The 26,182-nt window shown below is 41.4% G+C and overlaps 3 protein-coding genes across 4 annotated transcripts; 2 read left to right on the forward strand and 1 right to left on the reverse strand.

Moving 5' to 3' along the window:
- Nucleotides 1-8: 8 nt before the first annotated feature.
- On the forward strand, nt 9-9,430 carry bysl (bystin-like). Its single transcript, XM_031757059.2, has 7 exons — nt 9-418; nt 1,974-2,124; nt 3,869-4,007; nt 4,217-4,350; nt 4,444-4,604; nt 8,522-8,624; nt 8,782-9,430. Exons 1-7 carry the CDS (start codon nt 154-156, stop codon nt 9,134-9,136), a joined length of 1,308 nt encoding a protein of 435 aa, XP_031612919.1. The 5' UTR covers nt 9-153; the 3' UTR covers nt 9,137-9,430.
- Nucleotides 9,431-10,977: 1,547 nt separating this feature from the next.
- On the forward strand, nt 10,978-16,486 carry ccnd3 (cyclin D3). 2 transcript variants are annotated; one of them, XM_031757061.2, is made up of 5 exons: nt 10,978-11,474; nt 11,547-11,762; nt 13,521-13,683; nt 14,419-14,561; nt 14,630-14,875. In XM_031757061.2, exons 1-5 carry the CDS (start codon nt 11,241-11,243, stop codon nt 14,693-14,695), a joined length of 822 nt encoding a protein of 273 aa, XP_031612921.1. In that variant the 5' UTR covers nt 10,978-11,240; the 3' UTR covers nt 14,696-14,875. The 2 variants fall into 2 exon arrangements, with proteins under 2 accessions (XP_031612921.1, XP_031612920.1); XM_031757060.2 differs by having other exon boundaries at nt 10,979-11,474; nt 14,791-16,486.
- nuak2 (NUAK family, SNF1-like kinase, 2) lies at nt 15,368-26,054 on the reverse strand. The gene is made up of 6 exons (XM_031757087.2): nt 25,544-26,054; nt 20,253-20,373; nt 19,626-19,777; nt 18,621-18,686; nt 18,240-18,492; nt 15,368-18,149 (listed from the first exon to the last, which is right to left on the reverse strand). Exons 1-6 carry the CDS (start codon nt 25,781-25,783, stop codon nt 17,101-17,103), a joined length of 1,881 nt encoding a protein of 626 aa, XP_031612947.1. The 5' UTR covers nt 25,784-26,054; the 3' UTR covers nt 15,368-17,100.
- Between the last annotated feature and the right edge of the window lie 128 nt (nt 26,055-26,182).

The following is a 26,182-nucleotide window of genomic DNA, read 5'->3' on the forward strand; positions in this document are numbered from 1 at the left end:
TACGTGAGTGCGATGCGTCACTTCCTTCTTGCCGGACCTGCGCACGTGTTGAAGCAGTGACTGTTTACAGTGTTTGGTAAAGTCTGTCCTGTAGCTCGCACATGTCCACGGAAACATCCACACTGTGGTCACAGCTGAAGTAAAACCGCAGCGATGCCGAAAGTCAAACGGTCCAAAGGTGGAGGAGAGAAGAGCGGAGCCGCGCCGGTGGCGCTGGCCGACCAGATCCTGCAGGCGGACATTGTCCGAGCCAAAGGCCGGGTTAAGAGCAGAGACACCCGGGAAGAAAGCGACGACAAGTACGTGGACGAGCGGTTGTCACGGAAAATCTTACAACAAGCCCGCATTCAACAAGAGGAACTTCAGACCGAATATGGGCTGGCACCAGAGAAGAAGAAAGCACCAGTCACTGTTCTCGGTAAGTTTGGATTGGTGTCGTAGTTATCCTTAAATTGGCAGATATTTGAATGGAGTCTGGCGAGTCAAGTGCTAACACCATGGGGAGATCAAAAGTCAGTTGGCTTTGACACACATCGCATTTGTTCAATGTTTTCTGACTAGATTAGGTAGCTGTAATCAACGTAGTTTGATGTTTTCTACTTACGCTTTTGGTCATCAAAAGGAGACAAATCAATTAAAAAGTTTTCTTCTTTTGTTTATATACCTACATTTGTCCTTAACTTTCATAATCCACAACATTCCACAGCGCAGATCTTTTCATGAGAAGAAACTAATACTAGCTCTGACTTGCAGCCTTGTTACTATACATATAAAATACACTCTCACAAGCACACTTTAAAACATAAAATATCATTAAATAGCATTTCTCTGGTCCTGGATATTTATTTGTAGCAGGTATGTCATAATCTATAAATAAAAGTAATATATCCATTCAGCCCTTATATCATGTGCAACCCTGTTACACTACTAATTTTTTTAGCCCTGATCATATAATTTTTAATAAAATTGTCATAAATGTTTTTATTAGCTCACAAGGGTTTGATCTGTTAATCTGCTGCCTTTGTAACTGCTTTAATTATTACATGAATAGTGTTATTTGAGCACAGATATGAATATGAATACTGAAATTACAAAAAAAAGTAAATATTGAAAATTTGGTAGGTTTTGAAAGTTGCTTAAATGAATAAAAATTGAGTGTTATCAAGTGTGAAAGATGCTCAAGAATTTATTAAACAATATTTTTTAATCTACTTTTTCGGGTTCTGAAGTATTGGCTGCAGAGATGCGTACAGAAACTAAAATATCATAAAAAGTTTATCTTTAATCCCCGATCTGGACATATTTAATATTTATTTTTTTCTTAAACACATATTATATTATCCACCCATCCATTCGCTTCCGCTTATCCTTTTCAGGGTCGCGGGGGGCGCTGGAGCCTATCCCAGCTGTCATAGGGCGAAAGGCGGGGTACACCCTGGACAGGTCGCCAGTCTGTCGCAGGGCCAACACACAAAGACAGACAACCATTCGCACTCACATTCACTCATACATTCATACCTAGTGGCAATTTGGATTATCCAATTAACCTATCCCCACAAGCTGCATGTCTTTGGACGGTGGGAGGAAGCCGGAGTACCCGGAGGGAACCCACGCAAACACGGGGAGAACATGCCAACTCCACACAGAAAGACCCCAGCCTGATGGTGGAATTGAACTCAGGACCTTCTTGCTGTGCGGCAACAGTGCTAACCACCGTGCCACCGTGCTGCATATTATATTATGAAATAATAAAATATTTTTAAAGCCTGAATTGTCCTCCTATTGCTAAATGACCCAGGAGTTTTTCACACAAATACATAGTAGTGCAACACATGTTGAATCCATGTTACAGTGTAAAATCTTTCCTTGTGATTGTCTTTATCAAGAAACCTTACTTAACTAAAATATTTATACCTAAAACAGTTCAGTGTGATCTTCTAATGAGCCATCTCCGTCTTGTAATCTTATTTTAGGGCCTGACTCTCAGGATGCTGACTCGGATGAAGAATGGCCGGCGCTGGGAGCAGCAGATCCTGCAGATGTTGAGTACGACACAGAAATCGTTGTTGACGCTGAAGATGAGAAGGCCATCGAGATGTTCATGAACAAAAACCCACCAGTGAGGTGAGCTACACCGTCGCTTTAACTTCAGGTGCTGCGAGCTCAGCAAATCCTTAGCTTTGTTTGTATTAATGCTGTGCAATAGTGGAAAGTTTGGTATCGGGTAGGGGTGGGCGGTATAAACGGTATACGGTAGAAACGATATGAATTTGGCCAACGGTAGAGATTTTGACTATACCGCTCTGCAGCGATAGCGCATGTTGATGGTGTCATCAAGCTGCGCCTGTTTTGGTCGAAAGCATCGCAGCGGCTGCAAGCAATGTCATCTGCAAATTGGGCGACAGTAATAGCGAAGAAATGAAGCACGTTTTGGAATGTGAGGAAAGGCAAAAACTGCGCTTCCTCCACTTCCGTACCATTGATTCATTAATGTTGAATTCTCTCGCAGTTGCTCTATTCCCATGTTGTTGCAGTATACTAATAACTAACCTCGTATTGTGGATGGATTATCTCAGTTGTTGTCCTGACTGAAGTTTGGTCCATTTACAGCATCCTGCCATGCATTTGTCCCTAACCATCAGACCCTCACGTTAACTTTTATCGAGTGGAAAAAAGTTAGCGTTCATCCTCCAGCTTCACTGTTTATGTTATGCTAACATAGCTGTGTTGCTAGCGATCATTTAGCACATCATTATGCTTCAGTAACCCTACAAACGTCACTGCTGTTTAGTTTTCTGTCTTCGCTTATGTTGGAAGTGATAGCAGAGCTGTACGTTTGAATTTTTTCAGAAACCTCTCAGTCAGAACATGCTATATCATGTTTAGGTGGAAACTAGCGAGCTTCCTTCCTAACTCCTAACTCTGCTCGGTTTTCATGGATGCCTGGATGTTAAACTTAATTGTTACACCTGGTAAAGAAGCAACGCTGATCATTTTATTAAAGATGAAAGAATTTAGACAGTTTTTAATGCTCAGTGATGTCGCAGCGTTCATTTGACTTTGGGACCTGAAGCAGACGGAGTTTTGGACCCAGATTACTCCGCGAGGCTCCTGACTACGGCAGCTGTAATGCTCCAAAAATCCATCAAGCGTTGCGGCTTCGTAGCTTACCAAAATCATACTAAAACATTTTTGACAGATTTTTGAGCGCCGTGTTCCACATAAAATTGGTTTGAGGTCAGTAAGCACAACCAGAATTCATACATAAGACACACCGGATTATAAGGCGCACTGTCGATTTTTGAGAAAATTAAAGGATTTTAAGTTCGCCTTTATAGTGCGAAAATACGGAAGAAAAGAATATATCGCGATATATATCGTTATATATGGATTTTAGGCCATATCACCCAGCCCTAGTATCGAGCCAATACCAGCACTTTTAACCTATAAAGGAGTCGCCATCAATTTGCAAATTCTAAATATATTTTAATGACCGTTAAATCACTGGTTTCTTCTTTCCATAATAATTAGTTAAAACACCAAAGCACATCTTTTTAACTTTTCATTTAATTTGAAACTTTTTATTTTTTTGTTTTTTAGAGCTGTAATGTTAATGTGGGTTTTTGGATCCGGTGCTCTTGTTGCGATCAACACAACAAGGTTCATAGTGCATGTTTGAAGCATAGTTTTTCATTTCCAAAACATAACTTATCCAACATAATTCAGTCGGCTACATAATGAACATGGAGGATAGAAACAAATTATCGATCATATTGTGCTGGTATTGATCTGATACCAATACCAGCACTGGTATCGATATTTGGATTGGTCGGCAAACCACTAGCTCGTTTCTTTGTGGCTCTTGCAGACGGACGTTAGCTGACATCATTATGGAGAAGATCACAGAGAAGCAGACGGAGGTGGGCACGGTGATGTCAGAGGTTTCTGGGTGTCCGATGCCACAGCTGGACTCAAGAATAACAGAAGTGTACAGAGGTGTCGGTAAGGTAAGTTTACTTCAAGCCCACCACACGTGAACTAATTGGGAGACGAACTAAAGGAAAATGGACACAGTAAGTGGAGAAGCCCACTGGCCTGGTTAGTCATGCATATCATATCGAGCAGAGGGGGAGTTTGTATACACCGCTTGTATAGCAGGTGTGTTTTTGTTAATGGAGACGTGTTTAAAGTTGTCCTTTCTCTTCTTCTGCCTCAGGTTCTGTCGAAATACCGCAGCGGCAAACTGCCAAAGGCTTTTAAAATAATACCGGCGCTTTCAAACTGGGAGCAGGTTTTGTATTTGACTGACCCCGACTCCTGGTCCGCAGCTGCTATGTACCAGGCGACGAGGTAAACTTTGAGCTGATGCGCTTTGTGATGATCAATTTTCCGCAAGTTCTCTTAAGTGATATAATGAAGTATTTTTCCTTGTTCTTTTTAAAGGATATTCTCGTCCAATCTGAAAGAGCGAATGGCCCAGAGGTTTTACAACTTAGTGCTGCTACCTCGAGTACGGGATGATATTGCAGAATACAAGCGACTCAACTTTCACCTCTACAGCGCCCTGAAGAAGGCCCTGTTCAAACCGGGAGCATGGTTTAAAGGTGAGACTGAGGATTATAATACATACTTAAGATTGAGAACAGACTGACAGAACTGAGTAAAAGTGTGTGTGTGGAAGTGATTACTGAAATATAGTAATCATAGTAATATAGAGTCATGTCTTTTCATACTAAAGGATTTAAATACATTTATTTCCAGGTTCACAATGAATAAGATGTAAATGTAATGTTACTGTACATTCTAGGTGTTATATTTAAATGTAACAAACAAGCAGAACTAATTGGACCATTTCTAATGTCCTATAAATAAAGTGGACCATCCCAACCTTTCATACAAGATAATATTTTGAGCAAAAAGAACTGTGATGGGCAGGGAAAAAAAGAGGCTTCAAGGTAAAGGGGGAATCATGCATATAACACAAAATCTTAGATTGTACAAAGATCCTTCGACTAGCAGAAAAGAGATGTGATTTGTCTCCATACAAAAATCCCAAGTTTTACTTTCAGATTTACTTTGAGGCGTTCCTCATGGTTCTTAAATGTGAGTATAGTGTCAAAGCAAAAGTTTTTCTAACAGCAATTTCAGTTTCATGAGCAGGAATGATTTGAATATGGAGCGTTAACTGCATACTCTTAGGTGATCTAATGAACAGTATGCACTTAGAAACAGACTGTAGCTTTGCAATGGCCAGCATCATACAGAGTATGGTCAGCCTGCACAGTTAGTATAAGTATTTGGACACTTGCACCACTACAGTGAGATCCTAAATCAAACACTGGGGACTTTCAGCTTTAATTCAAGGGGTTTAACCAGTACGTTTTGTCTAAGGGAAAACCACTGGTGAGCCACATGTGTCTCAGCTGAAACACTGAAATACATATTTTCAAAATGCTGTGTGTTCATATGACACACACACGTTCATAAACAGTATTCACATGAAAAGAGAAGGAGAGGCCATAAAAGTACATCTTTCCTTTTGTTACAGTGCTGTGATTGCAGCCATTCCTCAATTCCCCATGAATAGGACCCATGGCCTTTAATTAATGGTGATGACAATCTGCACATCAGTTATAATGAAACTGATATTGTGGCTCATTGTTATGCAGTGGTGCTGGAGATGCCTACAGTCGGCTGAGACTGACTAAGTCACTTGGATGAGTCATGAAATGTTTTTCCCTCTGAAAACACAAGAAGGATTTCCTTACTTGGGTTGCTGAGCATTTTAACAAATGTGTTGCATTAACTATGTAGGGATGAAGAATTTGTAAAATGTCAAAGAACTTCCAAGTTGCAGTTTTCACTTTCTGAAATATCCTTAAGAATTCAAAGTAAAGGGCATCTGTGAAGTCAGGACAAGTCCTGGAAGAGAACATCTCCATAAATTTGCACATATGCTGAGCAGAAAGCAAAACACCCACATGACTGCCGAGCAGCTGCTTGAAGCTTTAACTAATTGGTGTGATTGTACTGTTTTCCTTTGTTGACGCACAGAAGAGATCTTGTCATTGGCAGCATCTTTGTAAGCTGGGAGGAATAGATTTCACTAACTTTTGGCAAATTTTGCATGCAAAAATGATGGATTCAGTCACGACAGGGAAACTGAAATGAGATTGGGGTATACAACTGGACAGTGATCCAACAAAGACTTTGAAATCCACCATGAACTACTCCAAGAACCCCTACAGGCCACAGCTGTGTGTCTCTCAGGCCTGTAAACAGTAACCTCTGTTATTGTTTGATCAAACGTCCATCGAACGGTGGGCTTAGATCCAGTTGCATGTAACCCTTGGAAAAGAAGTGGGTACAGTAAATGAGAGGATTTGGCAGCTTGTTGCATTGCAGAAAACAAGCTTTCTGGGACATCTCAGATTTCCAATTTCAGCACTAAATTTAGAAATATTATTCTGAAGACCCTGTCAGAGGATTAGACAGTGTCCACAGGGTAAATAGCACCATTGGTTCTGGTAGGAAAGTAATTAACACTCAAATCTAATTGGGTCAAACTGTCTTTCATACATCCACAACTGATTGTTGAGGTTGATTTTTTCTTTAATCTTGTCAGTCTTGTGTTCACAAATTGTTCCAGTTCGGTGGGACTATTTTCCCCAAACATCCTGTGACCTATATTCTGGCAAAAAGGTAATGTGAGATGTCACCACTGTGTGGCAGTGTTGCTTACAAAGATGTATTTTATAACCCAAGGAGCATGCGATGGAGTGGGAGAGTGAGAAGTGATCAGAAGCATGCTAAATGTTGACTCATAAATTTAGTGGAGAATTTGAAGACGCTAGAATAATGTGTTAAAAAGCTTCAAATATTATTTTTAACATAATTAAGCAGCGGGCAAACTTGTGTAGAATCACCTCAATTTGGATTTCATGACCACATGCACCCCAAAGAAAAATAACAGTAATAATAACCATGTTATAATGATTATAGCATATGTATGTATGTATGTATGTATGTATGTAGGATCCTATCTACTCCTAGACAAGTGGAGCAATTTTAATGAAACTTTGCATAGACATTGACAGTGACCGTCAGCATCTGTATGGCATATTGAACATCATAGAATGAATGCTGTAGTATATGATGGGGTAATATTGAGTGGAATGCTTTGGTATAGAATGGAATGTCATAGAATGGACCACTATAGTATAGAATGGAACATTATACAGTGGAACACCATAGTATAGAATGGAGTGTTGTAGAATGGTACACCATAGCATAGAATGGTGTGTATAGAATGGAAAGTGATATTATACAGTGGGGTGTCATAGAATGGAATGCTATAACCATAGAATGGGATGCCGTAGTGTAGAATGGAACGCTATATAATAGAACATCATAATATAGAGTGGAACACCATAGTATAGAATGTAAAATAGTACAGAACGGTGTCACCAAACGGAGTGCCATAGTATAGAATTGAACGCCATAGACTGCAATGGCGCAGTATAGAATGTTGTGGCATAGAATGTCTTAAAATGGAACATCATACAATAGACTAGTGCTGCAGCTATCGATTGTTTTAGTAATCAAATAATGAAAATGTGCATCCTATTGATTACTAGGATAAGAAATACTTTTGTCTTATTAATGAGTAATAATAAATATTCAAAAATGATCAAACACAAGTCAGTCAAATTGAACTGCTCATTGGGTTCCATTTTAGAAATTCTAGTGTTTTAAAGTTTAACTGCATACAACAAGATGTTATATTTAAAACATTTTTTTTAAGAAAACTTTTTTTAAATGCAAAAACATAAATAAACTCAAGTACAGTTAAAGACAAATAAAATAAGGTGTATATTCAATCTAAACTAAGACATTAAACATTTACCTTTACTCTGTGTTCTTGGAAGGCTTTCGACAGTGTTTTATCAGTAAAGGTTTTAATGGTAATTACAGGAACAGCGCTGCTGTTTTGGACGTAAGAGAAGTGTTTTCATTTACTTAACCTGAGCACACCATCTCAGTAATAGCTCCGCCTCTTCGCTCTTCACGGTGTGTAAACACACTCCGGCTCCACGTTAACCTTTGCCACTGTTGCCGTTATCAGTGTTTTTGTTTAAACTGGGCGCTGCACGTGTTTAATGTTGTCAGAGTTTTTGTTCATACACTGCTCCTAAATGCATTTCTATTGCAAGTCTGTTTTAAGTCACAGACTTGACTTGCCATAGTACAGAAGAGAACCCCATAGTATAGAATGGTGTGTCATAGAGCAGAACGCTGTAATCATAGAATAGAATCACAGAACGCCACGTCATGGTATAGAATGGAACATCATAGAATTGAGTGTTCCATTAGAGTGTATAATGGCATGATACTATAATTAATTGAAAATGTTTAAAAAACCTTACAGTTTGATCCTTAATTTTTTATCTTTTTTTATTTCTGTCTATTATAATTTTTCTGGAACACTCATTTAACAGTTTTTTCCTCCACCTTCACACAGGTATCCTGATTCCTCTCTGTGAATCCGGGACATGCACTCTCAGGGAAGCCATCATCATCGGGAGTATCCTCACGAAGTGCTCAATTCCCGTGCTGCACTCCAGGTGAGGCTTCCTCACTGACATACGCTGGCAGACAGATGTCAGCATTTGCTCATGTGAAGTATTAACCAGCTGTCCTTGAACGGTTCATTCCGTGCAGTGCAGGCAAGTTAACACTGAGTTCAAGGTTATCTAACAAGCAGTCTTTCTTGTCTTTCAGCGCTGCAATGCTTAAGTTGGCAGAGACGGAGTATAATGGTGCCAACAGCATTTTCCTGCGCCTCCTGCTCGACAAGAAGTACGCCCTGCCTTTCCGTGTTCTGGATGCCTTGGTGGCCCACTTCCTGTCCTTCCGCAGTGAAAAACGCGAGCTTCCTGTGCTGTGGCATCAGAGTTTACTCACCTTGGCTCAGCGCTACAAGGCTGACCTGGGGTCTGAACAGAAGGAAGCACTGCTGGAGCTGCTCAAGATACAAACACACCCACAGATCTCTGCAGAGATCCGCAGGGAGCTGCAGAACTCGGAGTCGAGGGACATTGAAATTGGGCTCCCTGTTACAGTTGAAATGGACTGATTTGGTTCGGTTTTCTTCCTTAGTAATGTTTCCTCAGCGTGAAAAGAATCTTGGATTTTCAATATTCTTCTTGTCATGTGATAGAAGAGTTTGCAAAGATCAGTGTCTTGGAGTTTGCACATTTGGAAATGCACATCTCTAGTGATACTGCTAATGTAATTTTGTATCATCACGCTCAAGCTTTTTCTCTACAGATGCAGAGGAGTGGTCACGTGGCTTTTCTGTTCATCTAAATAAGAACAGCTCTGTTGTTATGAAGCAAAAAATGGATTAAAAACGAACTGAATCTTTAAACATTTGCCATCAATGTCCATTTATTGCTTTTGCCTGTTCTGTACGAGTTGTAACATGTTGAGTATGTCAGATTACCAAGTAGACAGCTGCCTCTGGTTTTAGACAATTTTACAAATAACTTCGCATATTTATACCACCAAACTAAGTTAATATGAGTCCTGCATTACTAGTGTATAATCTTGTCCGTCTTGTGAAGGAGTTTAATTCAGTTTATTGGCCACACATGGAACATAGTCACGCCTGGGCCTTTTTGTACACTGCTCAAAACCTTAAAGAAACACTTTGAAACCATCAGATCTCACTGGGGGAAAAATCATGCTGATATCTCTACTGATATGAACTAAAGTGTTAGGAATGAAAGGCTGTCACATTATGTGATGGAAATGAAAATGATCGACCTACAGGAGGTTGAGTTCACTGGCACAGTCTCAAAATAGGTCCAAGATTTTCATCCTGCCACCTAATGGCAGTGAGCAGATAACGGGGCTGCTGATGGTTTAAGGACCACCTTCGGCCCTGTCCAGCTCTCCTAGAATAACTTCCTGTCTCCTGGAAGGAAGTTCCAGGAGACAAAAAAGGACCCCGGTTGTTTCATTGTTGCACCTGTTAATTCCCTGAAACGCAAAGCAGTTGAAACTGATTAACAATGCCCTCTGCAACTTAACTGACCAGATCAATATCTCAGAGATTTACCTGACTCGATGCTTTAGTCTGACTAAAAAAAATGCTGCTTTAACTTTTTTGAGCAGTCTAGATTTTCCATTGTGCTTGGGTTTGTTGTCCTAATTTCAGTCAAGCTTTAGCAATCAGAGGAGTTTATTGTGAACACAATGACTGCAAGGTGCCCTCCACCACTGTGTTTATACCGAAACGCTGTGCTTGGTTTTCACCAAACATGGTGCTGTGCAATATGACCAAAACATCTCCACTTTGCTCTTGTTTATCTAAAGAACACTGTTCCAGAAGTCTTGTTTTCTCAGGTGCAACCTTTTAGAGAGAAAAGACTTTCTTGGGAGAACCCTTTCAAATAAGCCATACTTGTTCAGTCTTTTTCTAACTTTGCTGTCATGAACTTTAATATTTAACATGCTTACTAAGCCGGTAGAGTCTGAGATGTAGTTCTTGAGTGAGTTTGAGTGAGCATTGGCTTGAATATAGTTGAACTAAATGCCAACTACAGAAGTTGACCCAAACTGCTTTAGAGACAGCTAGGCACATTTATATTCCAGGTCTTCAAAAAACCTAGTTTCAAAATACCTAAAAAATTTAAAGGTCGATTTTGTAAAGTAAATGTTACAGTGGTTTAGTGATCATTAAAATGTGTTCAGAATTTGCAAGTTAATGATGACTCATCTCATAAATCATGACACACTGCTGTCCTCTACAAGCTGCCTTTATAGGCAGAAAGTGTTGGTATCGACTATACTGGTCCTGTATTTACTTGGTATCAAATTTGCTGAATGGCACAAAACAAAATAAACAAAAAAGAAAGTTCCTAAATAGGGCTATGAGATATGGGTCAGTTTTTGTTTAGAGGTCTTCAAGATTTCCAGGGAAAAAAAATTCCAAAAATATTTTTAATTTTTAATAAATATATATATGCATTTAAAATGGCAAAGAGGAGTATTTAGTGAGGGCTAAAATAAAATTCAGTTAAGTTTGAAATTAATACTCTTAAAGAAAAAATATTGGCTGAAAATGGCGTTATGTCAGCAGCTACTGGGCAGCTAGCTAAAAGAGGAATGGCCGCCATAACGGACCGAAGCTAACGTTAGCTTAACGGTTTACTGATGCTCCTTCACTGAACTGGATGTCTCTGGAGATGGAGGGCTTCAGAGTTGATTCAGAGGTAGAAAATGTTAGTGAAACAGAGCAGGCTGTGGTCCCCCGGGCGGGCAGGGACCACGCTGTGACCGGTGACCTTAGAGTGCTCCACAACCTGCGGGCCTTTGAGGAGACCAGCCCTGTGATCTCCCCCTTTGAAGGGGTGCAGACAGAAATCCAGCCGTACATGAGAAGGATACTGGCTGTGTGGATGTTTCAGGTATACACTCATCAGTCACAGTGTAATTTTCCACACAGTTCAGGTGAAATAAACCAGATTACTGTCTGACAGGTATGTGAGGAGCAGAAATGCGAGGAGGAGGTGTTTCCGCAGGCGATGCGTTACCTGGACTGTTACCTGAGCCGTTTTGCCGTTGAGAAGACCAACCTGCAGCTGTTAGGGGCAGTTTGCATGTTCCTGGCCTCCAAAATGAGAGAAACGATCCCCCTGACTGCCAGCAAGCTTTGCGTCTACACGGAAAACTCCATTTCAGTCTCAGGCATTCTGGTAAAGGCATTATCTATTATAAAGGAGCTAATATCCTTGATGTCCCCCCCACAAACACCACAGAAAAACTACCACCACTGACCAAGTGTGTAATAATCAAATGCACGATTAAGTTTGGTTGCATAAGTCTGAGGGATCCCACATAATAAATGAATAAATGAATCTGCTTTTCCCACTAAAATAAAATGTATTTATTAGACATCCTTGATGCTTTTTATGCTTCTCTCAATGTTTACAGAACATTTTTTACCTCTTTAAGCCTCTAATAAAAGAAATTGTGAAGGGAATATACCTATTTTATTTAACAGATCATTGCTGGTACATCCCAAGTATACACAGGGAGGCTGGATTTAAACCCAGGACCTTCTTGCAGTGAGGCGGTGTTGCAAACCACCCCACTGTGACCCATCTTTCTGCTGAATTCATTGCAAATATTCAAAGCAAGCTCATGACTTAACTGAGCCTAGAGTTTGGCTATTTTAAAAAGTGGAATCTGTAATACTTGTTTTCCATGGATCTCACGATAATCCCCAAAATCAACACTGTTGCTTCTTAATCTGTGGATAGTGTTCCTGTTTTGGCCGCATCCAGAAAGGCCAGCTACATTCCCATGAACCTCAAAATGTCCTGGTGGTCAAATGAAAATCAGATGGCGTAATGACAGTCTTGTAGCTTTTCTTTTGCCATGAATTTTATGAGAGGACATTTATAAACCTGACAGAAATGCATGCTTTGACCAAAGCAGTGGTTCTCAAACTGTGGTTTAAGCCTCAATGATATGACATTGGGCAACTGCAGATGGATCGTGGACAACCAGGGGGTGAAAAAAAGTGAAACTGAGCTGAATGAATACGATTTATGTGGGCAAAATAAACAAACCAAGAGTTTGCCGATGCTCCTGTGTTCACCTTTATTTGACTAAAATGAATCTTGGGATCCTTTTTTATCTCATATTATTCATTAAAAAAGTGGAGCATAGAGCACTTTTTCTGCTTCAGATTCGCTGTAACCTCCCAGTCTTGCAGATGCAGGATTATCTGATCAGATTTCCTCAAATCTTGCACAGATGTTCACTTGGACTCAAGGGTGAGCTAATGGACAAGGGCAAAATGTTGCTGTGACCTCATAAAACACATTTTTGCCTCTAGTAAAAGAAGTCACATCCTTCTCTAGTCTTAGTACCATATTTCATATTTGGTCTGATTTTTAATTGGCGACTCTAATCTTTTGTGTCCAACTCCTAAATTCCTTTAAACACTTCACCACTCATGAATTCAAATATATAATGGATGTAAGCTGCAACTTGACTCATGGGGGGAGGCATAACCACTACCACCAACCCTGCTGCTAATTCAAGTATTTTCCTTACCCAGATTTAATATGGGACACACCTTTTAGTACTTTTATTCCATCTGAAAAGGAACAACGGTTGTAATATTCATTAAAGACTAAGTGGAGGGACTTATTGGTAAGATTTCTAAGGGCACAATTTTATCAAAGCCATTTTAGAAGATCTTTGTTGGTAGGAAGCAGGAAATCTTCCCTTTTCACATTCAAGTTTCTTTTTTTGACCAAAGGCTTGCAGGCATGCACACTGTTCAGAACACGGGGGTTCAACTGAGGGGTTAGGGTAACCAGCACTCGTGGGCTGATCTGAATGAGCGTTCCTGCTGTGGGATTTTGATGGTGGACTGGTTTCAAGGATGTGTGTGTGTGTGTGTGTGTGTGTGTGTGTGTGTGTGTGTGTGTGTGTTGCAGCACTGGGAGCTGGCAGTGGTGTCAAGGTTAGAGTGGTGTCTGGCCTCCGTGGTCCCCTCTGACTTCCTGGAGCCAATTCTTTACGCTCTCCCCTTTGTCCGACCTCCCCACCTTCAGAACATGCGCAGGCATGTTCACACCTACATCGCTCTGGCTGCCACGGGTACGTTGCATAACTGAGTTAGTGACATGGTATCCCCAAATGAAAGACAATATCAGTCAATTTAGTGTTCAATTTAAGGCAGACAACTAATGGAAAATACATTTTAACAAAAAAAATCTTGTAATATAATGAAATCATCTCATTTACACCCCCTGTAAAACAATCAGTGATAAGACTTTTTAGTTCATGATCATCAAGGGACTGCCCATTGTTCACTAGCCGTGAACAATGGGCACCAAACAGCCCCAACCGTGATTACGATGTGTCAGCAGTTCATTTTGGATAGTGAGAGCAGAGTTTGTGTAATCCTGCATTGTCTGCTATGAAAGACCTGCATCCAGCTATTCAGCTGGCCGATTTCCCACCTATCTCTATCTGCAATACTGCCCGAGGCTGCAGGTCACAGGGATACAGTTAGTTGCTGCTCTTTCAGGCAGCTTTTACACATTTCCAGCCCCATAAAAATAAGACATTTTAACCCACTCTAAGGGTGTAAAGCAAGAACTGAATTGCTGAGTTTTTGTCTCACCATTTCTCCTGCTTCAAGCAATTAGGATATCATATTATCCTGTTCTGGGAAGTGTCTGTTTTAAGCTTTTAGGTTCATCTGTCAGGGTGTGTCGACAGTGGTGGTGACCATCTGTCTACCATCTATTTCCTTTCTCAATATTGTATGGACAAAGTGCTCATTATTAATAGAAGACACGAAAGTAATAAAAGGTTTTTAATTATCAGAATGCAGGTTTTCAGTCTTCCTGCCCTCCACTGTAACGTGTGCCTGCGTGAGCATCGCCACGCAGAAGCTAAAGCTGCTGGACGCTGGCGTGTCTGCAGATTCAGTGATAAAGTTTTTGGCCGACCTTTTGGCCGCTGATCAGGTAAGGCTAATGTTTAACTGGCTGAGTTTCAGGGAGTATCTCTTTTGACTTTGCCCTCTCGTCAACAGCGATGGGTGTATTTGTCATCTTTGATCAAACAGTCTGAGAACTGCTGCAAACAAACCACTGTTTAAAAGAGCATCTTAAAACATATCCATGATTATATATGCAGCCTTGTCACTGCTGACGAACTCACGATTGTTTCTATGTGAAACGTGGCCCCGAACAGAACGCCCTGCTCCTCTGCTATGACCAGCTCAGGATTGTGTTAGAGCTCAGCCTGCCCTCCAGTTTTCAGGATACGGTTTGCAAGCCAAAGGAACACGGATCAGAGAGCAGTTACACCCCTGCTGACATTCAGGATGTTGTACTGACACCAACGTCCCCACCTGAGGAAATCAAACTAAAACACTCCTCCCTGCCTTGAAAAGTTTACTGCCAGGAAATGAAACGAGAAGGCCAGATAAGATGGAAGAAATTCATCTACACGGGTCTTCGATTAAGTCTTGTTTTTTTTGTGCATGCTTTGTTTAAGAGTGTTGTTTTCCAGAATTGCGTAAGCAGTTTTATCCCTTGATCGACATAAAAACCTGTTCTGACAGTGAAAATCAAATTGCACACAATCCTGACAGCAGTGTTTGCACATTTTAATTGTTACTTTTTGCAAATCTAATGCTAGTAATGGTGGTTCTGTTATGTTTAAAATGAAGTCTGTCTGCAGTTTTAGCTGTGCCGAATGCAAATGAATCCTGTTACACGTCAATGCAATATCTGCATGTAGGTCATTAACAACAGTGGCCAGCAAATGAGTTGTTTGTTGTCGTTTTTTTATTGACTTCCTCATCCCAGCAAGGACAACACAGCAGACCAGTCATACAAATGATAAGCCAGTAACTTTGGCAGACATGGTTTAAATTAAACCTGAAATATGTGGGATAAGGGAAAGGGAGAAACAAAAACAATGAAATGCCCACATTACAACAAACATATTAAATTGTTACACATTTAAAAAAAAAAAAGAAAAAAAAAAAGGCAAAAACAAACCTCTTACTAACAATTTTTTCCCTGTCACACCTGAATAATCAAAGATCATCTGTGAGAATGAGTTTTACCTTCATCTTAATACAATCCATCAGATTCCAGAAATTAAGGAAAAAACAAAAAACAAACTTCTAATAATTAAAATAAAAAAATGTATCTTTTGCATATGAACAGGCTTTCAATTCCTGATGAGCCTCCTTCATCAGAACCACGATGTTTCTGAACAACATGGTTCTGCAGCTTGCATCAATGGCTTTGTGCAACTCTTGTTACATGACACTGATAAATAAATGGTGTAGTTATCAGGTTTCAGTGGCCTGAAAGTGCGATTCCAGGCACTGGCTTAGCATCCAAATGAAAATCAAACATACATGTTGATGTAGCTGAATACCAGGAGTATTTCATAAAGCAAGACAGAGCCCGGTAGCTACGAAAATATCTGGTCAAGCTTAATTAAGGATCAATATCTGTATGCCTAATTTATGATTTTAATTTGAACTCTAGTTTTGATTCAGTGACTATTTTAGCAGCGCTATTTTTAACTGGTGTTATCTGACCTTATAAAATCCTACGCTGTTCCATAACCGATGATTCATCTTCATAAAACAAACAACTAGTAATTAGTTGGGGAATTTAATATTGTTGATTTTCAAAAATAAAATTAAAAAAAACAAAACAAAAACTGGGCCCCACCTGTTTTTGTGAAACTCCCACACGTGTATGTAGACTCAAAGGCTGTTTGTGCACTTGCATCAGCGCACGCTAGCAAGCAAAGGCAGGTTCGACTGGTTAGGCCAGTGATTCATAGGGTCACTATTATTATTCAAGTCATTATCCAAACACAGAACAAGTCATTTCAGGAAAAACATTTATATATAAAAAAGTCAGTAGTCCCGGTTTCAAACATCAAAACTTGGCACATTTTGCTGGGGATTTTTATCGCCAAGGTTTGCAAATCTGCTCTTTGGCATCCGTGAAATGTTACCTTACCCATAAACAAAACTCATTTCAGCATCGAAACTGTGTGCTACTGTTGTCTTCATCCTAGACAAACATTACGAAGCTAGAATCCAAATAACACTCACTGAACTTTCTTCAGATCTACTGTAACTGTAATAAAAATGTCTCCCGAATGTCCGTCTCTGAAGTGCTTTTGGTTTCATTGTGAATTAATTGACTAGCAACCTCTAACAATGAAAACCAGAGTTCAAGCTCTCTTCTCCTGAGACCGTTTGATGAAAGTTGTCAAATTGCACTCTGTAACATTTCCTTTGCGTAATTGCATTTCCTTATTTTAGTTTCGGTTAAATCAAATCGACCATCTCAAATACAATCAGTCTTCTCCCTTGTTTTGGTACGGTGTTAATTCCTGAATTCTGCCAAAACGATCACCTTACAGTGTTCTGGTATTTTCACATAATGCACTTTGGCTTTCATGACCACAGTAGTGTTAAAGTCACTTAAAAATTCAGGATGAATTGTCCCTTATTACTGGTCTTCAGCTTGCATTGGAGCCTCGTATGACCATGGCCTGTTTGTAAGCCTCTGTGACGTTATCACAGTCTGAAATCGAAAAGGCACTGTCAGCCACTCCAGACTTGTAACAGTCCCAGGACCTCAACAGCCCATCGGACACAGTTCTGTCTTCTTGGATGTCCAGAAGGTTGTCAGCAGAAACGCAGCCTCTCATGTTCGCCTTGGCTGGTTTATCCATTTGGATTGCTGGTCTCACGTGGTCTGGTAGATCCAGCTGATCAAAGGACTCTGAAGATAAAATGCTATCTTCGCTGATGGCTAAGCTTGGTCTCGATCGGCCACCTCCATGGGGCAGAGATGTCGCCAGCTGGTCCAAAGACCCAAACTCATGTAACCCACCAGAGGAGAACTTTCCATTACGCTTGAGGATGCCCTTCCTGTAGGGTGGTGCTGAAGGGCACTCTTTAGTTTGCGTTACCAAGCCAGAGTCACTGTTCTCTGGAGATGATGAGTAATACCCCGACTCTTGCTCAGCAGGCTTTTTTAGGATACCTTTGCGAGGCAGCTGTGCAGCTGAAGGTGCTTTACTTGGTGCAGACAAGTCCAAGATTTTTTGTGGCTCCACTAAACTGACAGTTGATGTTTCGCTTATCGACTTCTGTTTCACACTATTACGCCTCTTCAGAATACCCTTGGAGGGCCGAGTGTCTGTGCTACCCTCGTGAACTGTCTGGGAGATGTTATTCTCCTTACGTGACCTTCGCAGGGACCGTTGTCGGACTACATCCCCTGCACCGCCCTGCGTGCGGAGCAGGCAGCGCATCTTGGAGCCATTCTCCAGTAAAGGCCTGGATGTACGACGCAGCCAACTAGCAACACCGGCCAGCCCAGCAGGCTGTGATGTTGACGGAGATACTGGGGCAGAGGTCTGCTCCACATGACTGCTCCTTCTCTCACACAGTAACGGTTGCGGGTAGCCCCAGTTGAGCCACCAGTGACCGGCAATCTCCTCTATTGTAGCTCGGCGGTCAGGATTCACCATCAGCATCCAGCGGATGAGTCCACATGCATCTGATGGAAAGAAATGGGAAAAATCAAGACTCCAATGAAAGCTAAATATAATTTAGCCTCACTGAAGAAAAATCAGTTTTAAAAACTTACCAGAGGGTTTGTTTGGTTTCCGGTAGTTTCCAGTGCTGATCTGCTGCACTAGCATCTTGTGGTTGTTTCCGTCAAACGGCATGGTTCCGTGAACCAGCGTGTACAAAAGCACCCCAAGAGACCAAGTGTCCACCTCTGGGCCATGGTACGGACGCCCGTTGACAATCTCCGGGGAGGCATATAAAGGACTGCCGCAAAAAGTCTGAAGTAACTCGTCACCGTGGTAGAGGTTCGACAGCCCAAAGTCTGCAATCTGTGAGAACAAAAGATATGATGTGAAGTGTATTTTCCCATTGAAGTTCTTCAGTTACAGCGCATCACTGTTAGTTATAAAATGCGTAACGCAGGCTATTGATTTCAATCCATGTGAATCATGCATACCTTAACATTGCCGTTTTCATCCAGTAAAATATTCTCCAGTTTCAGGTCCCGGTGTACGATTCCGTTCTAAGAGGAAAAAGAGATCGGATTTATTTTTGTTTGTTTGTTTTGTTTTTTTCCTTCTTTTTTGTTTACAAAGTTTTGTTTCATGCAGGCTGTTATGGATCGGTTTACTGGGAGTTGTCTGCATTACGTAGAAAGGATTTGCTTTACTGGGTTACACCACATTATTCTCTAACAGAAGACTTCTATCTGGTACGTCAGCAGTGCCTCATTGTGCTCTGCTCTGTAGGGGGGCATGCCTTTGACTCAAGTTTGCGTTTGCTTCACTTAAAAAAAAAAAAAAAAAAAAAAAAGCAGGTCACCTACTGCTCCTTACATATGAGCACTTGCTGTAGCAACGGACACATTCTTTGTGTAACGTGGCGTTCATTCATTGTTAAAATGCCATCATGAAGAAACTTTGGAATTTGTCGCAGTGCCAAATGTAGGTGATATAACAGACGGCCTTTTTCTGCTGAATACTGTGGATAAATAAATGTTTAACGAGACATCAGATCTCCGTAAAGAGGCAAAGGACAGGTGGTTAACACGGAGTAATATGAAAGGGCAAGTCACTCAGTAAATACTGTCTAGCAAACGTTCATTTATAAATGCTTTGCCAAGCAGAGCCATGATAAAATATAATGTTCTCTGAATGGTGGTAATTGCACGGCTCTGGGCTTGCTAGAACAACCGATTGCTGTGTGTGTGTTCTGTTCCTTCACACCCTCATTAAACTGTGAGACCATGCGTGTGCATGTTGGGAGGCTGGCCTTTAGCCTTCACTTGGTCTCAGTACAGACCAACTGTTCATTTTCCCCCAGGCTGACAGTGAATAATGCCCATTACGTAACTTTGGAGGTGCCAGCGCCTTGGAAAAACAGTGAATCTGAGTGCAGCCCTGTGTCATTAGGCTTAAGACAACAGTAGGTTGAAGATCCTATATGAGAAAAACTGCCTTACCTGATGACAGTAGTGGACAGCTGACACAATCTGCCTGAAGAAATGCCTGGCGTCCCGCTCGGGGATGCTTTTCTTGTCGCAGATGTAGTCATACAGATCCCCTCGGCTGGCATACTCCATCACAATCACAATTTTGTCCTTGTTCTCAAATACTGAAATACAGAAGAGCAGAACTCCTTTGAATTCAACGCTTCAAACCATTTGCAATACTTGAGCTGTGTGAGAGACGTCCATTATCTGTGCAACCGCTAATTTACACCGATTAGGGTTGGTGAGGGCCCCATTACAGCTATACAGCAAACAAACGTGCACTGAAGTGGAGAAACGCTGAGTGATGACCACCTCATCAGGCGTGAGGGGTGCTGGAAGACACGGGGCTCTGCACATTATCAGCGGCGCCGGATTACGGCAGGAAGTTGGCACTTACGTAACTCGGCATCAGACTTGAGCACAAAGACGTGCGTGACAGAACTCGGAATCTCAAACAGAGAAACTCCTTCCCCCCACCCAAGGTATCACGTTTGTATGTAGCGTGTGGGACAGAGATCCAGTCACCTCAGAGGGTTGAATCATTAAAGTCAAACCCAGACATACAGTCATTAGTATTTTGTTTTTTAAATAATGTACCTTCATATATGGTGATGATGTGTGGATGACAGAGCGAGGACATGATCTCGATTTCTCTGCGAATGTGAATCAGATCTTGCTCATCCTTGATCTTCTCCTTTCTGATAGATTTTACAGCAACCTTTAAGAAAGAAAAATCAATAAAGTGAGAGGCAAGTAAGAATGAGTTCATGGAATAATTAATCATCCAACAGGGAATCAAACGTTTTCTTCCCCCGCGTAAGGTCTAAACCACTTTAATGGGCTTCCTTGTGTAAAAAGGGTTAGAAGTGTGCTGGAGGGGGTTACATGAATAGAAAGACGAAAAAGGAATGAGTGAGCCTGTACTCATCCCTCCAGCTTCTAATGCTAATGACAACTCTAATGGTCTAGACCTCGAGGAGTTCCAGCAAATCTTATTTTTAACACTCAAAAGGACACAAGAGACTGCAGGAGAATAAATGCTAAACCACGAGGTGCAAAAGTTGAAAAAAAAAAAAAAAAAAGGAAAAAAAGATCAGTGACAGTAATATTCACGTCAACTTTATCCAACTTTACTGGTTATGTTGCTCAAATAAGGCAGTTTTTCATCAAATCCAGGTCAAAAGTTGCATAATTGTTGTTTAAAAAGCAAACAAAACCTTAATACAATGACCAGCAGAGGTATGAATTGCATGTACTAGATAAGTCATGTCTATTAAGTGCAGTATGGTTTAAAAAAAATAAATTAAAAAAAATCCACAAATCAGCCGTTAGTCAACATAAATTGCCGTCCTCCCACTGCTTGTTTGATTGCGAGTGGAACAATGAGCATTGAACTGAAATCTGTGCCGTTTTAAACTCTGCAAAGGGAACTCCGGGTCAAGTATTGTCTGTTTTAAAGAAAACTAGAGTTGGCCGTTAGGTCTGCGAGGCCCACAGAAGTAAAATTTAAATGTGAATAGCATCTCGGTCTGAACTCGCAGGCAAGCTGTATTCATGTCATTCTGTCGCCCATTGGAAGCGCAGATGCTTGGGATTCCTCTGTGCGCCGAGTGCGTCATCAGTCCACCCCAAGGTTGAAGAGGTGCTGTGAGGCACCAGATGGAGCAGGCGGTGGGGTGTTCTCATTTCCAACCCTCGAGGTTCCAGAGACAGGAAAATGAGTAAAGCAGCGACTTGTCATATCTGTGTCAACGCGCGACCCGTCTCCCCGTCGTGAGTCACCGTCTGGCGTGGATGCTCTTGCAAATAAACCCCTGTATTCCCTCCACCCGGGCCTGTTTCCTGATTCAGAGAATGGAGGCTTCCTGCGTTTGTTTGCGTAGCTGTCAGACAGGCCTGAACTCGCACTTATGAGGAGTTCACATCCTTGTGAAGTTATCTGTGTCTGTGCTCTCTGTTACAGACAGTCTGCTCCACGGAATAAGCACCGAGGGGCTGAAATCCTTTATATTTCACAGTAAAGACTCAAACCGCATTTCTGCACAACACACACAACTCATGAGCCACCATTATCCCCTTGGCCATTTGGACCAGTTAGCCCTGTTAAAATGTAGGCTAAGTGAAGCTTAGCTCAAGCTAGAGTTTGAAATTTATGAAGTTTTAACCAGGTATGCACAAAACCCTGGGTCGATCCAGAAGTTTAAAAATTACATTTTGGGACAGATTTGATATTGATAATATCCTATTATCCCTGGAATAAAAATCCTATGTATTTTTATTCCAGGGACAATAAATCACGATATATATATATATATATTTTTAAAAGCATGTTTAAGGATTTCTAAAGATCAGCTCTTCGGACCAGCTTTGAATATTTATCCCCTGCACAGCTGATGTGACAACACAGATGAGTCAAGACAGGTGAGTATCGGCCACTGACATCAGTAAATGGCACTTTGTTTACAGGTATACTGAGTCACTGTATCTAAATAAAGCAAGTATAGACACAGTCTTAGGAGCCCAAATAGAAGGCAAATGGACTCTAACTTAAAGGAGTCTGGTTTTCTTGAAGGCTACCATGACCTGAAACACTGAGAACCTACACAGACATACAGACACAAGTATTTAACCAGTTTAACTGTGGAGCATGATTAAAGACTCCCCTGAGAACTCTCTTGCACAATGAATTAATCAACAGGTGATGCAAACCAAGTCTAGGGACTTAACTGGGGCGTCTGAATACACAAACAGCATTCATCTCAGGCACAGAGTTGCAGATCGACCTGCGGCTCTTTAGTCCTTATAGTGCGGCTCCGCGTAGTTTGGGAAAATAAATTAGAAGTATTTAGCTGAAGTGTATTTTATTTACGTTAGTTCTTTTTTCACTTGTAGTTCTAAATTGGAAGATTATTGTAATATTGAAATATAAAAATAAAACCATATTCTATTATTTCTTTCATCGCTCAAAATAAGAGTCACACTCGCGGAAGCCGGTATACCCGCCGAAACGCCGTGCATTTATCGAGACTTTCAACCCCAGGTAGGCCAATTATGGATCCACATTATGTCAGCAGCTGTTCTCCACCGTGAACTATGTTAAAAACAAACACCGTTCACGCCTCACAGATGACAGCTTACAGTCCTGCGTAAAGATGAAAGTGACTTCGTACAGCCCCGATTTGCAGACTCTGTGCGCAGAGTATCAGGAGCAGAAGTCCCATTGTAAACAAATCACGGCAGACCCGACGATGTTTCCATGAACATGCTTTTCAGCATCTCTTTATTGAGCACTTTTCACACATGGTTGCTGTACGCATACAGGCGGCTGTAGCTTTTCAGCTCACAGCCCGACATACACCACCAACAACACAACAGCATAGATAGCACAGACGTTAAGGCGGTGAGGCGTGATTGCGGGTGCCGCTCAGGCGCGTACATCCGCCTCCCCTGCAGCGGCGCTGCAGAACATGCCCCGCCACACACATTAACCAGGTAAAATACATATTTAGGCAGAATTTTGCAAATATCTATTTTTCATTTTTCAGCAGCATAGTGCTTTTTTTCCAATTATTTTTTTAAAAGTCAGGTCAAGGCTCCAAAAGCCCAAAGGCGATATAAGGGTGGCGGCTGACAACAGTTTTTGTTTGTTACATGGATCATTTTAGTTCAGCTGGGTGTCTTTGCTTTTGTTATATTTCTTTAAGAGTTCAAAATGTGTTAATTACATAAATAAAATGTAATTTTCTCTATAGCACTTCATGGATTTCATAAGCAACACACCTTAGTTGTTCACACAAAGCACAAAGGTAAAAAACAATATGTACAGTGTTATCTTCATTTTAGATGTCAAAAAGTATTTGCGGCTCCCAGTGTTTTCTTTTATGTGGAAACTGGGTCCAAATGGCTCTTTGGGTCTTAAAAGGTTGCTGACCCCTGCCCTATCCTGATGTATGTTGACACCCCCCCCACCTCACCCCACCTCCCACCTAAGTGGATTATGCAATCAGACTCTTGCACTTAGACAATGGAAACAGCTGTAATGCCACAGCACGCAAGATGAAGCCACCCTTTGTTTTTGTGTCACTCCCCTGAGTCAAATGACATATCTCTGTCCATTATGTTGTCAATAATCACGCGTGCAAAGGCTTCTCTGCTAAATGCCATTTGTTGGGTGTGAGTTTGAAAATGCGTATTTGGGCTAATCAGTGTTTTGATACTTAAAAAAAAGAAAAGAAAATTGCAGGTTTGAGGCATCAGGAAGCTGCCGGCAGGGATAAATCCCAGACACCAACTCGTTTCTTATAAAAACAGCAGAGCCAGTCGGTGAAAGAGCAGAGATGGGCGTGTGTGGACACGGGTCAACTTGTATCACTGCATGTTTACTGTAAGCACCAAAGGGAAGGGGAAAGGGATTCCTAACACTTACTTCCTTGACTGCTCCACTTTCACTTACACTAAAGCAGGGCTTTTAACAAAGGGCATTTCCGATAAAGTATGAAACAGCAACCGAGTCAGGCTTCCTGAGAAAAACCCCAGGTTTCTACAGCAGGAATGTTTATTTTTCATTTTAAAGTCTAGATGTGGGCTTTGATTTGGATCATTTTAACACACTTTCCACTTCCCAGTATGTTCGATGAGCCACGGCAAGTAAACAAACCATTAGGCAGGACGAATGCAAATCACATGTTTATCGAGAGAACAAAGATTTTAATAGGTACACCAAAAATAAACTCAGGTGCCAGTTTATTATGTGGGTTTGTTTAAACTGGTTTTAAGTGTTGTTGTTGAGTCAGGGTTTGTTTTGTGGTGCCACATGACCCTGACCCAGTCCCGTACAGTATTTTTTAACTGGTCTCACAATCATAATCAACCCGCTTCCACATTCCTTTCTAAAATATTTACAAGCTAAAAATAAAACTCTGATAAGGATGTGCTTCGATATCTTATAATCAAGGGGAAAAAACCCCTCCTTTTTATGACTCTTTTAAGGCCTTATCTGTCTACTGTTTTAAATTCCTCCCATTTCCCCTTAGGCCATGGAGAGCTGGAATTTACCTGGAAGCCCAATTGCACCCCCCGCATCTCCTCCTCCTGTTCCTTTTATCAAAAAAAAAAAAAAAAAAAAAAAAAAAACAACAAAAAGAAAGTTACCTAAACTGTTTCCTGGGGAAAATAACTAACCCAGCCTTTTCCAAGAGACTTTCTTTTGTGCCTCACATGGGCTAAATTTAAAAAAAAGAGAGGTTATGTAAAATGCCCTGTGATAATGTTCTGTTGAAACTCCATGATAATGACCTCAAACTGGAGCAGATCTCAGTGTTTAACCTGAATACACCATGAAGAGGCATGGGCAGATGCTTGCATAATTGCATTTGCGCTTAAGCCAAATTCAAGCGCTTATCAAGCAGATCAGAAAGAGTCTGCGGGCTGGTGAGGAGGAAATTATTAGATTATGGTCAGTATAGTCCAGTGTGAACGTAAGAAAACATCATTTATAAACATACTGAACCCTTCGGCAAACTTTAGCCAATAAACAAACACCTCAGGAGAGATGGCAGGCGCACTTTCAGCTTTATTACTTTACAATCCGCCCTAATAAAAAAAAAATAAAAATATTATTTTCATACAATCCAGCAATACTTTGCTGTTTTCTTTTTTCAAAGTGAACGCTCTGCGGTAGAGTTTCCACGCCTTTATTTGAAAATTCAAATCCAAACGTGCTCTACCTGTTTGCAGACAGCCAGTCACCTAAAATAGCGCTCGCTGTCTAAACAACAGGTGGCCGATGGGACGAGCAGCCCAAACACTGACCTCAGACTGATTGCAGGTAAAATGTGATCAGGTTACGAAAAATAATAATAATAAAAGAAAAACAACACCATGCTTACCAGTCTACCGGACCTTTCCTTGGCCTTCTTCACCTTGCCGTAGGTTCCTTTTCCGAGGGTCTCCAGAAACTCGTACCTGTGTTTCAGGTTGTGTTTGTGGTGGTGCCTCTTCACGGCTTGTTTTTTCACGGGCACCTGGAACTGAGCTTTCCCGAAGGGTGTGTTTTCGTCGTGAAAAGCTCCCCCGACGGACGACCTGCTGCACGCTGACGAAAGATGGGCAGCGCGTAATGCATCCATGCCGACCCCCGGCAGCGGTGTTGTCTTGTGTCGCTTTACTTTCAGACCCAGGTGTTAAAAATGCATTCCCTCTGTGTGGAGCCGCAGGCACGCTTCAGGTTAAAGTCTCGATACAAAGTCTTCAGCTGAGAACTGGAGGTTAGTGTGATCGAGAAGCTCTATGCAGGAACTGGAACATCTGCGTGTTAGCTCAGTAATGCTGCTGGGACTCGGCAGCAGGTAGACAAGAGTGAGGGGGAAAGCGGCGGAGCACCGCCCGCAGACGGACACGTCAAATAATGGAGGGGGAGTTTCAGGTAAGGGAGGAGCGCTGGATCTGCTGCACCGCGCACACCGTGGAGTGAACAAACAAAGTGAACTAGTTGAGATTGGATTTATGGGCTACGTGTATATAACATT

The sequence above is a fragment of the Oreochromis aureus genome, linkage group 5 (genome assembly GCF_013358895.1).
Source record: "Oreochromis aureus strain Israel breed Guangdong linkage group 5, ZZ_aureus, whole genome shotgun sequence".
Lineage (NCBI taxonomy): Eukaryota > Metazoa > Chordata > Actinopteri > Cichliformes > Cichlidae > Oreochromis > Oreochromis aureus.

Bases quoted from the DNA above. Each gene is read 5' to 3' on its own strand.
- bysl (XM_031757059.2), top strand. From the start codon at position 154: ATGCCGAAAGTCAAACGGTCCAAAGGTGGAGGAGAGAAGAGCGGAGCC. The intron at 2,125-3,868 runs GTGAGCTACACC...TGGCTCTTGCAG, and splicing joins AACAAAAACCCACCAGTGAG to ACGGACGTTAGCTGACATCA. The intron at 8,625-8,781 runs GTGAGGCTTCCT...CTTGTCTTTCAG, and splicing joins ATTCCCGTGCTGCACTCCAG to CGCTGCAATGCTTAAGTTGG.
- ccnd3 (XM_031757060.2), top strand. From the start codon at position 11,241: ATGTCTCTGGAGATGGAGGGCTTCAGAGTTGATTCAGAGGTAGAAAAT. The intron at 13,684-14,418 runs GTACGTTGCATA...TTTAATTATCAG, and splicing joins CATCGCTCTGGCTGCCACGG to AATGCAGGTTTTCAGTCTTC. The intron at 14,562-14,790 runs GTAAGGCTAATG...GGCCCCGAACAG, and splicing joins ACCTTTTGGCCGCTGATCAG to AACGCCCTGCTCCTCTGCTA.
- nuak2 (XM_031757087.2), bottom strand. From the start codon at position 25,783: ATGGATGCATTACGCGCTGCCCATCTTTCGTCAGCGTGCAGCAGGTCG. The intron at 20,374-25,543 runs GTAAGCATGGTG...TCTTTCTTAAAG, and splicing joins AGGAAAGGTCCGGTAGACTG to GTTGCTGTAAAATCTATCAG. The intron at 18,150-18,239 runs GTAAGTTTTTAA...TCTTTCCATCAG, and splicing joins GAAACCAAACAAACCCTCTG to ATGCATGTGGACTCATCCGC.